We start from the raw sequence: 16,313 nt of genomic DNA, 5'->3' as shown, positions 1-16,313 counted from the left end.
TAAGCAATCGTAACGAACAGATTATACTATATGTAAGCAAAATTGTTCGTACCCTATAATATGGCGATCGCAATTTTCCGTAATATCACTGTGGAGCCAGTGCTTTTTCTTTACATGCTCTGCGTTTTTATGTCGTTCCCCCTTATGCAGCAGCTCGCTTTCCAGAAGATCTGTAATGCAGAATATGACGCCGAATCTTGCAAGAATCTCACCACCTCACAGGAAAATTTTGTACATAAGAAGACCTCCAAATGGATTTTGTATCAGTCTGTGTCTTCGATGCTTCCTTCCATAGCAGCTTCGCTGATCCTCGGTTCCTGGTCAGATAAAGTCGGTCGTAAGACTGTGCTCATTCTACCATCTGTTGGGAGTGTTCTGCTCTACATCAACTATATGCTGAATGTGGGTTTTTTCTCACTGAATGTCGACTACCTACTAATTGGGGTATGCATCTCAGGTTTCTTCGGCGGATTCGCCACAACACTTCTCGGTGTCTTCTCGTACATATCTGATATAACTGATGAATCCCAGCGTACGACGAGAGTAGCCCTGTTGGAATCCATGATATTTTTGGGTGGTACTGTTGGTAACCTTATTGGTGGAGTACTTGTATATCATAGTGGCTACATGGCGGCCTTTGGTCTGTGCTTAGGCCTGAATGTTCTGATAATAGCATACGTCGGTCTTATTCTTCCTGAGTCTTACTTTCCTGATTCAAATCAGCAAGAAAACTGGGCTTTGGTAGCGATACACAATCACATCAAGACATCATTCCATGTCTTAACTAAAGAGCGACCTCAACACCGAAGACTAAATTTGCTGGTTATCATGTTTGGAATATTGGTTTTTGTACTAATAAGTGAGTTGCTGAGGTTTTTTTTTTATTTTTCATGATTTGTTAGCTAAATGGGTATGAAACTGGAATGCTTAGAGCACTGAACTGTATATCAAAATTATGGTCCTGGGTTTGCGCATGGTCATGAATCCATCATGTTCGTTCCTCTCAGAATGTATTTCATTTCTCCATTTATGGGTAGTCTAGCCTCTCAGTTTAATCATGGTAAGATTTAAAACCTCTGGATAAGCTGTGGTTCCTTTGTGTCCTTAAAAGGGAGAGCTGTTGGCTCAAGTCATGGAAACCAAAAGAACAAGGTCACCGGATAAACAAACAAACAAAAACAAAATTTATATATTTTAGCAATTAAAATAGATATCTAACAATCCCTACCCACAAAATAGCAAAGCTCATTGGGGTGGGAGGGAAACAAACATAAAAACAAATATACATTAACAAGGATGCCATTTATCCTTGAAAACAGACATAAATTTTTACAATAAGCTCCTTTTAATCACCTGGCATCTCCTCCTGTTAACGTTAGCTTACACATTGTATAAAATTTCCCTAACTTCAGCTCCTTCTTTCAGATTTTGGTGGTTTCAATGATATCTCAGTCCTGTACAGCAAGCACAGTCCAAGAAACTTCACTTCTGAACTGGTTGGTTACTTCTTTGCTGAGGTTTTGTTTATCAAAGGTCTTGGTGTTATGTTAGGGATACCACTGATGACAAAGATTCTCAAATGGTCAGATCTTACCATTGCTATTGTTGGTTCTCTAATATCCATTGGACAATATGTATTCCTTGGATTTGCCTCCAGCAGATGGATGATGTTTGTTGGTTAGTAAAACCTTTTTGAACTTAGTGTGTTATGGTCAAACTCCTTGAAGTAAATGATGTATTAACATTTTAACCCTTGAGAGTGATAAAAATCTAATTACTCCCAATAGTATCACCCCTGAATCAAACATTAAGGTCATGAAAATAAAAGAAATGATCACAAAGTAAAGAAGCTCTTTATTATTGGCTTATTATCTTTAAAAGCACCATAAGAAATGTACAGAGGATATAACAGAGAGCATACAGACTGATGTTAGGGTGTGAAGGTTTATTTGGATTTCCTTGTAGGTGGATTGATTGCCATTGGGGCTGGTGTCACACCACCATGCATGAGGTCAATGATATCAAAACAAGTTGACTCTTCAGAGCAAGGTAAGAACTAGTCCATGGTTATTTGAATCTACTATGCTTATAACATAGGTATTCTCGATAAACTGTTATTTTCTTTAAGTTCATAAACTCAGTTTCACCAGCAGTACTGCTAGCATATTGTAGTACAATGAGTATAAGTTGTAACAAGGACTGGGGAAGAAGGAAAAATGAAATAAAATTCTTTGTTGTGTTGTATGTGGTTGTATTGAAGCTCTGACTACTTTTAGTGGTGCAAGTGTCCTGAAAATTGTCTGTTTGTGATTACCTCCACTCATGATTTCTAAACTTCATCATTGTTATCAACTACAGTACCTGTGAGGGTTAACATCACCCATAATACCAGACCACATGAAAAACTTTAGGTTGAATACTTGAACACCCAACAAATTTCTTGACTGTCTCTACTTTAATGGTTATTTCATAATTTATCAAACCCCTGATTGTAAATTGTTGTTTTTCTTTGATTTAGGTACAACATTTGCTCTCGTTGCATCTCTTGAAGTGTTGGAGACACTCCTTGCATCATTAATTTTTAACAGTATTTACAGTGCCACAGTGGACTGGCTACCAGGATTTTGTTATTTTTTGATGTCTGGAATGACTGTTATTCCCATACTCTTGCTTATGTAAGTCATTAAGTGTCACTGTATCAAATGTACACAACTTTGCTGTTTTAACAGACATCTGCCATTTTTCCTCTGCAAATGATTGATTTTGAAACATTGAAACTAATTGATGCACTTTGTTGTTGTTCAAGATTGTAGCTTTGTTCAGACACTCAGTTGTTTTTCGTGGCTCAAAAATTATTTTTGTAACACCTTTTAACTTCTGAGATGATTTTAAGTTCAATTGTGATTGATTCCTGTCTGTGAAATGTACTCAAAATTATTAATTCTTCTAAGTTGGAAAAGATGTTCATTAAGTTGACTAAAATGTTTCTGTGCTACAGTTAAAATAGGTGAACAATAATATTATTATTATATTTAATTTATGATTTAATTCTCTATTTTGTTATTTTTATTTGACAGATGGTTGTATGTTTTGGAGAGACAAAGCAATCCTTATGTAGTGATGTCTTCTTCTCCAGATGTGGATGGCTCCTTAAATAATGAGGAGGCTTTTGCAAAGTCTTCTGGACAGTTGGAGTATGGATCAAGTAAGGATGTGAAAGATGTACTGTAGAGCCACATTTGAGTGAGATGAACATTGATTTTGTCCTCAAATACAAAACGAAAAAGGCTTTTGAAACAGTTTGTCATGTGACCATTAATTGTTGAACATGTTGCTGGAATTGTGTCAATGCAAGAACTGTAAAGATCATATTTCATTTTTCCAGAATGGTATTTTACCTACAAATGCTATGGCATGTCAAAATTTTGTAAGACCAGTTGAAATCTTAAGTAGTTAGTAGTTCAATCTAGATGTACTTGCCTTCCAGAAAAATTCGCCTGAATTTCAAAGTGCTACAAAAATGATTCAGACTCATAACTCTAAGGGGTATAATAAAACAGAATAAACAATTAACTACTACTCAGAGAAGTGGAAGTGAATAGTGGTGAACATTTACTCAGCTGCTTCGTGGCAAGGTAAATGTCCACCACTTTAACCGACACTGAGGTGAATAATTGTTTTAGTATATACCACACAGAAACCAAAAAATTAGTTTATTCCTGTCAATATACCAATAAATGGAAAATAATGAAATTTTTGAAGAACAATTTTATCTCTTTAGCTGCATGGAGTTGAGTACTGCTGGCTAATCACTTCTGAACAAGCCCATAAGTGCACAAAAAGCATTCTTCACCTGTGTGGTACATACTAGAAATAACAGGCATGTACTTTTTCCTATAGTATCCATACATCGTTGAGGTAGAAGTTGTTGTCTTAATCTAACACCAAATTCTCAGAACTCTTTCACAAGTAATCGAGTTGCAGCTAGAAGGGAGAATAAATAATCGGATCATGGGAGTTAAAGAGTTACTGAAGTTGCATTTTACTAATTTTCGGGTAACCTTATTTACTGAAAATGAGGATAAATAATTAAATCAATTATCAGAAATATTTATAGTGAGCAGATATTTTTAAGAGCTCTTTCCATGACACCAGTATAAAAGAATATTAAATTGTAAACTGTCTCATAATGATGCAGCATATGAATGATTCATTCTTATTTTCTTTATTAATAATTGTTATCAAATTATGAAATTAAGGTCAAGAATGGGGACTTTTGATTTATTGCCAGTCAAAGAATTAAGCATATATTGATAATTTAGCAACTATTAAGTAATGAGGTTCAATTTCTGTTACAATGTACTTTGTTACATCACTTCCTTTTGGTGATACTTAATCACATGCAAATAATAGTCTTGTTTGTTGAAAAAAACTACTTTATTAGTGATGTCTTTGTTCAATTCAAAGTGTAATGCTTGCAATAAGTAAAATTTTTGAACAGTTTGTTAGTTGAAGTTTTAGGGCTCCTTCAAAACATACTGAGAGTCAGAAGTTTTTTTCATTCATATATTCTGAAAGGCACAGAGGTATAATAGTTGACATGCTGACCATCAGAAGTAGAGGTCTGGTAAGCTTCCACAGCAGTAATGTGTAACTGGAATGTTAGACAACATTGAGAACGGCTGAAGGCTACTTGTCAAGTATATAAGTTACCCTCACCCCTTCCTAGTTACCCCTTACCAATACCTGACTGCAGGGTTGCAAGAACCTATTATTACCATTACAAAGGGGGCAATGGGAAGGAAGAGGAGTAACTGGTCATACTTTTGTTTCCCCTCCTCATGATTCTCAATGCACACTGCTCGTGGGCTTCCTCCATTAATATTCAAAGTAGATGAAACTTGGTGCAAGTCAGTAAAAGACTAACCTTTCACCAACAGTTATGAAAAAATAAGTTAATTAAATAACTCTGAGAAGTCATTGTTTTCATCTGAAGCTTGGAAACAGTGTGGAAAATTTGCACAAGGAAACAAGAAAGGAATGATTCTGCTGTCCAGTTGTGAATGCCATTTGTTTTTTCTTGTTTTCATGTGCTCAGCCAAAGCATCTGAAAAGTTTGCCAACAGTTCTCTGTGTTCAACATTTGGTAAAGGTGAAGTCTCCTCTGGGTCAACCTCAACATTGAACAGTAGTGGAGGTTCATGAAACTGTAAGTTTCTGCTATCTAGGTGGAAGAAAGAAAGGGGAAGACAAGTGAGCATTCAATCATTTGTCTCTCTTACTTTAATTGTAAATCCCAACCTTTACACTGCTGCACTTGTGAGTTTTAAGGTTTGCCAAGTTGTTCACCTCTTTCATGTTTTATCATAGTTGCAGACCATGCCAATGAAATTCAACATCTTTTCGTTTGGAACCAGATTAAGTTTAAGGTTTGCCAAGTTGAATGCCTCTTTCTTGTTTTATCATTCTTTGATGACAGAGACATTCAGTTTGAAAACACTAAAAATAATAGCTTCAGACCATGCCAATGAAATACAACATCTTTCCATTTGGAACCATAAAAAGTTCATCGACCCACACCACTACATAGGTAAGGTTAAGAAACACAAGACTTCATCCACAGGGGAGACAACAGAATAGAAAAGCTCTAAGCAGGTAAACTTATTACATGCAACCAAACAGCATAAAATGCAGTCAACAAAAATGCAGACCCATGAGGAAAGGGCATACCTTCATAAGTCATTAAGAGGACATGTAGAGGGAAATACTGGTCAGAATAGAAACTGCTAAATGACTCTTAAACTACAAGTTAGATAAAGGAGGATAGCAAGTAAGCACAGATTAATTAATGTGGGATGATTCAGACTCCATAATTACCTTTAACTCCTGTATACAAAACTTTATAAGATCCTGATGTTATTGCAGCTGGCTTGGTGACATCCAGGTAATGGAAAATGTACTTATGCTGAAATTCTGCTGATGAGTTAAGTAAGACTGGTAACAAACTTTTGCCATCTAAATACACAGCTTCAGTACTTTCATTGAGCAACTCCAGCACTGTTGGAACAACATCCATTATTGTCACAGGAGTCTTGATTATTTGTTTTTCTTTAAGTTTTCCTTTCCATCTCATCACTGCTGGAACACGAATGGTTTGTTCCCAAATTCCATTTACACTGCCACCTTAATGAGAATATACCAGTAATCATTTCTTTTCTTCCTCAACATAAAAACAGTCACTGATAACAGGTACACAATAGTCTTGCATGAAAAAAAGGAAAATAAGAAAAAAAAACCCCTTGATTATGGAAAATTTCAAAACGAAAATAGCAAGTTTCGAGAAAAAAAATTTTGGATGTGAAGTCAAACTAGAACTCAGTACACTCATAAGAAACTACAATTGAATAATATCTATTCCCAGTATCTAAAAAATTATCTTGTGCTTTTGCTATTGGTATTTCTATATCAAAATGTGTTGTCACAGTGTTTTCCAAACCATTAAGATGCAGTGCATGGTATCTTCGGTAAATTAGTTAGTGGAGTTTTCTCTGTTATTATGCTATTGCTGGAGAATTGTTTCCTCTTAAAAAAAATATCCTCACTAAAGCTGTGAAGTATGTACAGGTACTATGAACACCTTTTTCTTTCAAAGGATTAATAGAGGCAACGAGTCCAGGAGTCAATCAAAATACAGGATTCACTTCATGTTACCCATTCATACAATAATATTAGCTATCTACTCATAAAATCAGAGCAAATAGTTTCTGTAATAAAATGGTGTTATAATAAAGGAATGATCAGTCTCACCTTGCAGACATGAGGCTTCTCTTTCACCATTTTCAACCACACTACAACTTTCAGAAGCTTTATGAACATGATGACCAGTGGCTGATAAAAATAGAACTAATGTATTATTTTCTAGATCCCGCTTCTTTAACACTCTCAATATCCTTCCAACACTCCAGTCAAGCTCCTTAAGAGCATCAGAATAAGTACTTTGTGATGAGTTAGAAAATTGCCTTGAAGCAAATTCTGGTTGATTAAGGTTCATGAAACTGAAAAATAGAAGAAAAGGTTTGGAAGAAATTGATGAAGACTCCAAAAATTGCACAGCATTCCTTGTAAACCGTAAGGTCAAGTTTTCGACAGTGTATGGCTGTTCTATGATATTGCTGTTTCTATACAGAACACAGCTTTTAACTTGGATAAAATCCATTGTGAAGTGTATAACATCATGAAGAATACTGCTGTATATGATAAAAGCGATAATAACTATGATAACAGTGACTATGTTAGCAAGGCCTTTGTACCAACCGACAAAACTAACAAATGGAAGAATGTACAGTAAAGGACTGAAAAACGCACAGACAGACTGCCATGTGTACAGTGAATCAGATGTTGTCTTGTAACTTTCCATGCAAGGTTCTTTGTTTGCAGACGCCACGCCGTACCAGGAGTCGAATCCGTGATTGAGAGGTAAATATTCAGCATTTCTACCAATTCCTAATCCCCATAAACCCACAAAACTTGTTGTGTAGCCCTTGGCTTTCAAATCTTCCGCTAGAGTTATTTCTGCGTGCTGTAAGCCTCCTGAAGAAGCTAAAGACGGAATTTCTTTGAAATTCAGAAACTTACTCTTGATGATTCCAGTTCTAGGTGGCAACAATCCTGTTAACAGAGATGAAAGAGAGGCAATCCTTGACGACTGGGCGTAAAAGCGCGAAAACACAACTCCTTCCTCGATCAAGCTGTCTATGTTTGGAGTTTCTTGGGAGTTATCGTAGTAAAAACCCAGATCTTTCATAGAGAGACTTTCAGTCAGAAAGATAATTATATTAGGAGTTCCATGAATTGAGTCATTAAGGGACAAACAGAGATGAAACATCAGAAAAGTGACCAAAGTTTTAAGTTCCTTCGCCGTCATTTTCAGACAAAGTTTACTAGGTACGTGATGTATCAGTCATGTTGTAATCATTTATTGCTGGCTCATAATAGTTCCAGACCTCGCTCTCTTCAGGTTGTATCTTGATTCGATGTAATGACTTGTAATAACATAATAATACAATTAGTGAGAATTAGTACTTCCTGTCATAATAAACCTTGAACCCTTCATCCTTGTATCGAATTCTTTCTCTTACAAGCAAAATGCAGCAATGGAAAAACTTATACCTTGAACTAAAATAATCTTTTTTTTTTTCAAGGTGAACGTAATAAAATTTAAATATTCCTCTCTAAAAACCCACCTGTTGGTTAATTTTCGTTCACTTCTGAATTCATTCGATATCATGGTGTTTTTGTCGGCGCTGGCCATTAAGCTCTTACTTTTTAATTATACTGACTTACTGAAAACCAGTTTGATATGAGCCAGGTTTTTCAATACAGGTTGCAAGTAGAAATATCGATGTTGGCTCGTCACGATAATTCTTTGAAAAAATCGTACGTCAGATCAGATTATTAAAAATTTTGTGCGTTTTTTCCCTCCACTCGTTTATCTGTCAACGTGGCTGAGTTCGTGTATTAATTTAAATTAATGACGCATGGCTTTCATTTGATATTACGAAGTTATGAACACAAATGGAAACTATAAATTATTTATCTTTTCGAAACATTAGTCAGCCCTAGACCCCTATCAACTGAGCGAGAACATGAGCTAGCAAAAACAATAGTAAACAATATTCCTTTAGAATGGTTCGTTCGTCGAGTTAAACTCCTTACGCCAATGAACGCTATGCCGAATAAATCGATAGAGGTAACCTCTCCACTCATCATTTCTTTATCTGGCTTTCAGGGAAAAACCTGTTTGTTTTACGACGTGTAAAAACCACAGAATTATTTCAGACGAAAGCTGGGGGAGTTCTAATAATTTATCTATGTTTTGGAGCCGTCCTACTAGTGCGTAAGTTCTTTTTGTTTGATTTTTATGTCCACAGAAACCGGAAAAACGGCTCTCCGAGGAGCAAGTTGCTGGTAAGTTCTAGAAGTAGCTGTGGTCACTGTTTTGTTGTTGATTCTGAGGATTTTGGTCACCAGCAACATTTTCCTTAGCATATTAATCGACAATGAATGTTGTCATAGTCGGAGCTGTGGTTCTTTGTCTCGGACGGATGAAACGAAACGGTATTGCGAATGGAAACTAAACTTTGTGATGCTAATCGTGTTTTTGGTAAGCACGTAACAACCTGAAGTTAAGAATGAACCACGGTAACGCGCGCTTAGTAGGTGATGGAATAAACTTACCATTTGCCGTCAAAGCCATGCAGCAAAGCTTTTCTACTCTTTGTCATGAAGAAACGAGATCTTTATTTATTTTCAAGAGATAAAAGAGGTAAAGATGACAGTAGTAGGTGGTTATGTTCGGCGGCATTTCTTTAATAGGGAATGCGCTCAAATACAAAACAAGGTATTTAGATAGCAAATTCTCGAAGTACTTCAGTGCGTAGAAACTGGATTGTATGCAAAATATCTCGAGTTTGATGTTTATAGAAACAATATATACTACACCTGCCGCCAGCTTTTATCATGTGAGGTGCTCTCGTACAGCACATGATCCGTGGACACAATCTTAATTATTCAGAACGCCAGCTTTACAAACTCTAAAAATAGAATCGATTTGTGGCTCAGTTTTACCCCGCTATCTTCTACGGAACAAGAAGACCTTACAGTTAACCACTGGTGGTTAAAGCTGTGTTTCAAAATTAAAATAGAAATAGATATTAACTTAGTAAATCATGATATGTTGTAAACAAAAGAATTAACACGCGGGATCTAGTTCAGTGCGAAAATAAATTACAAGCGATTGATATGATAAAGCGTTCACTGTGCATGATTTCTTGGCGCTGATCCTTCGCACAATAGTAGTAATTCAATACATGGTGGCGTGGGATATAATGTAATTTGTCGTGGAAACGTAGGGGAGCTTATTCGTGCCAAAAATAAACCGAGGTTTCGTCTTATTATCTTTACCGTTCCACTCTCTGTACCCACTTTTACATTCAACCAATGCGTTCGTCTGGATTGTAGTGGTACATGGAAACTGCAACAAAAGTTTCCAAGAGATAGATTAGCTTAAAACTATGACCGAAGGATGTGTTTAAAGCTAGTGAGTGTCCTCCTGAAATATGGGACGAAAATGTTTCTCTTATTCTGAAAATATAACAAGATTGTTTTGAGGCTTGATGCTATCTTGGTGCGATGTTATTATTTTGTTAAAAAATTTACAACGTCATTATACCTATAGCTTTTCCCAAAACTACCTGCGGATTTTACTATTCATCATTCATGTTATTTTATTTTACCTTCAAAAGTCACACGAAAGGTTTGATGTGGGTAAGAGCAAAAGTTTCTGAATACACTGGAACAAATAATACAAAACAAGGAATCTCGAGTGTAATCCTAAATTTCATTTCTTGCCGAAGAACCAAAATAATAAAATTTTGTTTTCAGGTAAAAAAAAATAATTTCTTAGCGCCATCGAATAGATTAGCTTTATCAAAATAAACATGTAGAACAATTAATGAGTTCTCTTACTTCTTATCCGTTCTTTTCGTTAGTCTTCATACAAGGAATACAAGCTGTTGGGATTGGGGGCGATTCTACCTCCCCTTTTAGTTGTCTCTGTCAAAACTACACAACACTTTATATACCATAGAAAACATTTTGACTCACTTAAGGCTAAATTGTCCTCAAACTGACGAGGGAATTAAAAGAAAAGTGACCAACAGGGATCGTTGTGGTCTAAACATTCATTTAATTATAAAGTCAAACCTTTTTCGTAGCACCTTGAACTAGAATAGGAGCCAGTAGTCAACATTACTCCAAATAATAAATTAGTAAATATGCGCAAATTTACTAGAGCCTGAACACGGGCATGCAGCCTTAGATTCACATAGCGTTCAATACGGGACATAACCTTACCTTTGTCAAACGATAAAACAGGAAAAACTGCGATCAACTCTTTCAACTCATCTTTCCCAGTTACTGTGCACTGACTCTTTATGGACAATTTACTAAGGAGAAGACATGTTCCCGCCTATACACGCCTTCGCTTCACAGCCTGAATGGGCAAGATTCGGTGACTTCATTTGCCCTGCCGATAAACAGCAAGGTATCATGAATAATTACTGAGTTCCTCTTATTAAGTGAGATGTCAGTTATCAACCGTGACAAGTGCGGGTTTTACGCCACATTTGCGTTTTGTTTTGAAGCGAATGACCTATGCGATGACCTTTGCAATTTTGTCATAACAGTATGTAAAACTATAATTATACCTTAGTTTCTCTGTATTTCATTGTTCCAGTTTAGTCCTGAACTGTTCAACCATTTTGATGCTGAATGTAAGAGAATTAGTCGTAGGATGTAAATGACTGCTCCTGGCAAACAAACACCTGAATAATCATGTTGTTTTACACCAAGGAAACACATCGGGGATTCACTATTTCTTTTTTCCGATTAAATTAGGACACTTCTAGACGTATATTGCATTAAAAAGACGTGCTTGCCTTGAATACTTTTATTGAAAAGCCCCTTGTTATTACCTTGCCCACATAATATAAAATGGGCGTACGTTCTAGTTATCACGCCGCGAACCAACAAAACTTCCAAACAATCCAACGTGATTTATTTACCGCAGGTTTATGTCACTTGATCATAAGAAGCTACTGAATTTTTAACGAAATTTGGAGGGTGTTGAGTTATTTTGATTTAAGGCTTTTGATGAAAGGTAAGCATGCCATAACACTTCGCGTATCCAAGGAATTCTGAGGGAGGGACGAAAATGAGTCAACAGTCCTCTAAGGCTAACTATGAAGGAGCAAATCCACCCCAAATTGCTGGTAAGGTTTACAGGCTTGTTGCTCTGATTAACAATTTGCGATCAAGGTTTTATTCCATCGAAGATTCATTCACTTAGTCATGTTCGAAGCCGAAGATTAAGCCCAGTTGTACTGAACTTTCGAACAATTTGTTTGCACTACAACAAAGACAAGAGGAAAAAAACTTAGAAACAGAGAAACTTGAAATGTTCATAGAGTTCATGACTCAATTTGGTGGGAGGCAGAGACAAACATGTACTTCACGTTTGAGTCTGCCGTTTCTACAAGTCCGATTGTTTTTTCTAAGATATATTTTTCTAATGGCTGTGATGAATCGCTGATGAATTGATTAACAAATACCGTCTGTCAATGATTTAAATATGTCTGCCATCTTATCCTTATGACAAAGTAAAGATCATTGGAAGTTAAACGAACGGCTACAGCTAGTTTCTAACGAAAATGTATCTTACAGAACCAGAATTCGAATCGCTGGACTTGCTATTTGCTCAAAGCTCCCCATTTCAAACTTTTGTCTTTCAGCTGCTACCATTTTTAAAATATATATCTACGTCTATCGATACCCTGGTGCAAGAATTTCTAGATGAAACAGTCACTGAATTAAATTAACTACTGCAAAATCGCTGAGGGTTTACACCCCTCGTTGTTATGGCCCAGCGCGGGATCTGGATCCGAATTTTTGTGCCTTAATGCTTCTCAACCGAGTTTATGGTGCTTTTGAGCACTAATTTTTTTAAAGTCATCATATACTCTAGTTCTACAGTCGTGATAACTTTGACTGCGCAGTATTTTTTGAACCCAGGTGTAATTGTTGATTCTATGTTCTGATCGTACGCGTGAAAAAAGACTCACTTGTCACAACTGACCCATATTACCTGAGTCCCACAGCCAATAACATCACGGAAAAACTAACCTATCAGATTTCACGAACCAGACTTGCAACTGCCGACTGACGAACAACTCCTCACTTGAAAAGGATGATGACTTCCGTTCAGATTGTCAAGTCAGTAGTCGTTGATATTGACAGCAGTTCTTTTCAACTTTATCCTCATTAGAACTATCAGATTACACCATAGAATTTCTCTATAAACGCTAAAACTTTTTCTTTTGAGCACTGACAACGAAGTAAAGAACATGACAACTGTCAGGGCACCCTTAACACTCACTTATTTGAAGGAAAACCTAAATGAACATACCAACATGGCTCAAACGCACAAATGCTATTTTCCGTAGAACTCCGAGAGGCGTTTTCCTTATTCGACAAAGATGGCGGTGGATCAATTTCATCGTCTGAACTGGCGGCTGTCATGAGATCCCTGGGACAAAATCCAACTGAAGACGAGCTCAAAGAAATGATCGCTGATGTAGATGAAGACGGTTTGTGTTTTACTATTATCTTGTATTACGTTAAAAGAAAATTGCTCACTGAGCTACGAGCACAGATGCTTTAGTCACAAAGCGAATTGGGCCCCATGTCTTCGCTGTCACTTTATGATAGATAGTCAGTGAGACTCTGAGTCGATCTTTAAGTTAGGAGCCAGTCAAATAAAGATGAATACCGACAACGAATCGGGAATTCTCGGGTGAATCTGACGATAATGGCATGAAGATTGAGGCAATGTGGCCGAATGGTATGAGCGCTTGGCTTGTCTCTGGTGGTCCCCGGTTCGAGCTTTGCACTCTGCTACTTACTGGATTTCTTCCCGGTCATACCGAAATCAAGCTTTGGCTGCCCTTTGTATATGTGTAACCAACTCTTCTATCTCCTGCCATTTGGAGTTTTTTAACACGTTCGTTTATGCAGAATGTTTCAGTTGGTTCTTACTGGCCCTGAAAATTCCCATTGGGGAGGTGGTCAATTTAGTATACGTATAGAGGACCGCTACGAAATATAAAAAAATTGTTTCGGAATTTATCAGGTTAAAAGGTTCTGCACTTTGCAATCTATCCAATGCCATCTTATTGTTGCTATATTCGTTGATAGGAAATGGTGAGATAGACTTTGAAGAGTTTCTTCAAATGATGTCCAAAAAAATTACAACATATGATACAGAGGAGGAAATCAGAGACGCTTTCAGGGTGTTTGACAAAGATGGAAACGGTCTGATTAGTTCGCATGAGTTACGACAAATTATGATGAATCTGGGGGAGAAACTAACAGATGAAGAACTGGATGAAATGATGAGAGAGGCAGATCTTAATGGTGATGGACAAATTGATTACGAAGGTAAATGTTATACTTATCATTGTTTGTGAATAAATCAACATTAACTCGCACTTATAGAGTTCTCTTTGAATGAGTGTCCTTGAACTAAAACTAAAAAAATCACAAAAGCTAACCAGCATAGCAAGGAAAATACCGCCAGGGACTAACGAGAACTCGAAGGAAAAACAGGCAAACTGACTGAAGCGCGGGAAAACGCGAGTGACCAAGTCAGGTTGGCTTCAGTTTTGAATCTGATTGGTTAAGAAAGAAGCTCGAGTTTTCTGGACCAATCACATAACCAAGAAAAGCAAAACGAAAACAATCCCGGATTGCTTTCGACCCTCGATTAAAAATTGCTCCGAACACCTGAAAATAATTAAGAAGCTCCTTATTAGAGTCTACGCACAAATTTTGAATTTTCACTGTTCTTGTGTTAAGTTCTCTCATTAACATGGCAACGCGAGTGGGGTTTTTACTTAGAGGTTTGCTCAAACAGGAAGGGGCTCCTTCTTTCCTGATGCTTGAATGACGAAACTAAGGCTTGCTACAGCGGATCATCGCTAAAAAATTAACATCATCTCATCAGCTAACGGTTTAGAAAACATTTATGTCCATTTGGAAAAAAAATTATATCCAGCGTATCCAATAAATATAAATTTATATTTATGTCCAGCATATCCAAACAATAAGTTTTTTTATTTTCTTCGACACGAACTGTATCATTGTTCTTCTTTTTTTTCTTTGCAGAATTCCGATTTTTGATGACAAAGTGACGATCTTTTTGCTATGTAAAAAGTGCTCGGGGGCTTAAAAGGCAGAGGGCTTTAAAGCTTGATGGAAGCCACCGCAATTGTCCAAATTGAGTATAATCACATCCCATTACCTTTATCAACAAAGGTTACAAGTTGAAAATGCCGTCAAAGTATATAACTATGATTAAAAAGGGAGGCGTTTTGCGGTGCAAAAAGGCAAACGATTCATCGAGATCCACCGCCGGTATGTTTTTATGGCCTATGTGCTTGACACCGCTGTGTTTTTTCACAGAGGAAGTTTGTACACTTCATACATTATACAAATCTCACATGGTCACATGTTATCATATGATTATTATAGCTTGAAATGAATCACGAGAAGGATTTTTCTTTTCACTTCAAAATGAAGATTATATCGCGCGAGCGATTATATAATTGACTTGCAAAGATCGAGTTTAAAGTTTTAAAAGAAGCCTCATTACAACTAAGAATCATTTCCCAGTTATATGTTATAAGGAGAAATATAAATAGTTATTTGTCGCAATTTACTAAGTGGTTTCTATGCGTTATTAGCCTAATTTTGGATAAAGTTTAATTTGAGTGGGAAGGTTTTATTCATTCTATTTATTTTTAATTTATCGCCGATTCTTCTCGATGCGAGCACAAAAAGACATTTGCTTTAATAAAAAATTAAAGGCTTAGTCGAATTCTGTAGCATATTTCTTGAAGAGGAGATAACGTACGAAGCTTGAATTTAAGAAAACAATTTTCAGTGTTTTTTTAGATGCTTTAAGTTAATTTTTTCTGATTTTATGATGAGAAATCTAACCTCTTGCCATACAGTAAATATGTCACCAAAAATTTCCACCGTTGAATTAATCACGGTTTACATAGTTATTGGTCTCTGAAAATTATTTCTTAAACAATTTCTGTCATTTATTCATGAGTACTGTTAAGATTTTCATTACATTTTTAAAGAAAAGAGTACAAGTGATTTTAGATGGAGTTGGTATATCTTTGTACTATAAGGGAGTTTTTTTACCATCAGCCATATCATAAAATTATAGAAGATAAGTTATTACTTTTGGTTGCGATAAGCGATCAGCGACGAGCAAAGGTTTGTAACCTGCAGCAAGTTATGAACTGAGGTGATCTTTCAAATGGAGATCAGCTTGTCGGTTTTACATTTTACTCTGGCATTTCTCATGCACAGTTAACTCAATAATTGAAACATCAATAAAATCTACATGAAACTGGCTTTGTGAGTCATTCTATGCTGCAGAAGGCTGAAAACTTATAGTTGCTGTCAAATGATGAATTTACAGATTTAGTTGAACTTCCACCACTCACCCCTCCCATCCCCGCGCTCACCCTAAGTTCACTTGTGCACATGCGCATCATACAGTAGGCCTTCTTCGCAGAAATCTGCACTCTTGTCGGCCAGCATGCATCCTCTAATCTCTCTGACAGTTGAGAGTCCCTAGGGTTTCTGATGAGTTTCTCTCTAGGTTCTAGGTTTTCATTTTG

General features: G+C 36.6%; 3 protein-coding genes across 6 annotated transcripts; 2 read left to right on the top strand and 1 right to left on the bottom strand.

Annotated features, from left to right (window-relative positions):
* The first annotated feature begins 32 nt into the window (after positions 1–32).
* On the top strand, positions 33–4,503 carry LOC113672350 (lysosomal proton-coupled steroid conjugate and bile acid symporter SLC46A3). Its single transcript, XM_027188630.2, has 5 exons — positions 33–859; positions 1,426–1,677; positions 1,966–2,049; positions 2,519–2,675; positions 3,078–4,503. Exons 1-5 carry the CDS (start codon positions 61–63, stop codon positions 3,229–3,231), a joined length of 1,446 nt encoding a protein of 481 aa, XP_027044431.2. The 5' UTR covers positions 33–60; the 3' UTR covers positions 3,232–4,503.
* Positions 4,268–11,106, bottom strand: LOC113672349 (arylsulfatase H). Of its 3 annotated transcripts, none has more exons than XM_089211656.1 (4): positions 10,915–11,106; positions 6,808–10,033; positions 5,878–6,183; positions 4,268–5,224 (listed from the first exon to the last, which is right to left on the bottom strand). In XM_089211656.1, the coding sequence occupies exons 2-4, from the start codon at positions 7,922–7,924 to the stop codon at positions 4,956–4,958; spliced, it is 1,692 nt and encodes a 563-aa protein (XP_089067782.1). In that variant the 5' UTR covers positions 7,925–10,033; positions 10,915–11,106; the 3' UTR covers positions 4,268–4,955. The 3 variants fall into 3 exon arrangements, with proteins under 3 accessions (XP_089067782.1, XP_089067783.1, XP_027044430.2); XM_089211657.1 differs by having other exon boundaries at positions 10,528–11,055; XM_027188629.2 differs by lacking the exon at positions 10,915–11,106 and having other exon boundaries at positions 6,808–8,042; positions 8,244–8,469.
* LOC149041920 (calmodulin-like) lies at positions 8,513–16,044 on the top strand. Of its 2 annotated transcripts, XM_089211668.1 has the most exons (5): positions 8,513–8,749; positions 8,931–8,967; positions 13,062–13,205; positions 13,813–14,055; positions 14,782–16,044. In XM_089211668.1, the coding sequence occupies exons 1-5, from the start codon at positions 8,720–8,722 to the stop codon at positions 14,805–14,807; spliced, it is 480 nt and encodes a 159-aa protein (XP_089067794.1). In that variant the 5' UTR covers positions 8,513–8,719; the 3' UTR covers positions 14,808–16,044. The 2 variants fall into 2 exon arrangements, with proteins under 2 accessions (XP_089067794.1, XP_089067795.1); XM_089211669.1 differs by lacking the exons at positions 8,513–8,749; positions 8,931–8,967 and adding an exon at positions 11,581–11,831.
* Positions 16,045–16,313: the final 269 nt, after the last annotated feature.

This window comes from Pocillopora damicornis, chromosome 7 (genome assembly GCF_964200805.1).
Source record: "Pocillopora damicornis chromosome 7, jaPocDami1.2, whole genome shotgun sequence".
In the NCBI taxonomy this organism is placed as follows: Eukaryota; Metazoa; Cnidaria; class Anthozoa; order Scleractinia; family Pocilloporidae; genus Pocillopora; species Pocillopora damicornis.
The sequence above is the reverse complement of the archived record's forward strand: the minus strand, read 5'-3'. Positions and strand labels throughout refer to the sequence as shown.

Excerpts from the sequence above, each read along its gene's own strand:
- LOC113672350 (XM_027188630.2), top strand. The coding sequence starts at position 61 with ATGGCGATCGCAATTTTCCGTAATATCACTGTGGAGCCAGTGCTTTTT. Across the intron at positions 860-1,425 it reads ATTGGTTTTTGTACTAATAA|ATTTTGGTGGTTTCAATGAT; the intron begins GTGAGTTGCTGA and ends TCCTTCTTTCAG. Across the intron at positions 2,676-3,077 it reads ATTCCCATACTCTTGCTTAT|ATGGTTGTATGTTTTGGAGA; the intron begins GTAAGTCATTAA and ends TTTATTTGACAG.
- LOC113672349 (XM_089211656.1), bottom strand. The coding sequence starts at position 7,924 with ATGACGGCGAAGGAACTTAAAACTTTGGTCACTTTTCTGATGTTTCAT. Across the intron at positions 6,184-6,807 it reads AGAAGCCTCATGTCTGCAAG|GTGGCAGTGTAAATGGAATT; the intron begins GTGAGACTGATC and ends ATTCTCATTAAG. Across the intron at positions 5,225-5,877 it reads TTTGTATACAGGAGTTAAAG|ATAGCAGAAACTTACAGTTT; the intron begins GTAATTATGGAG and ends TCTTCCACCTAG.
- LOC149041920 (XM_089211668.1), top strand. The coding sequence starts at position 8,720 with ATGAACGCTATGCCGAATAAATCGATAGAG. Across the intron at positions 8,750-8,930 it reads TGCCGAATAAATCGATAGAG|AAACCGGAAAAACGGCTCTC; the intron begins GTAACCTCTCCA and ends TTATGTCCACAG. Across the intron at positions 8,968-13,061 it reads CTCCGAGGAGCAAGTTGCTG|AACTCCGAGAGGCGTTTTCC; the intron begins GTAAGTTCTAGA and ends TATTTTCCGTAG.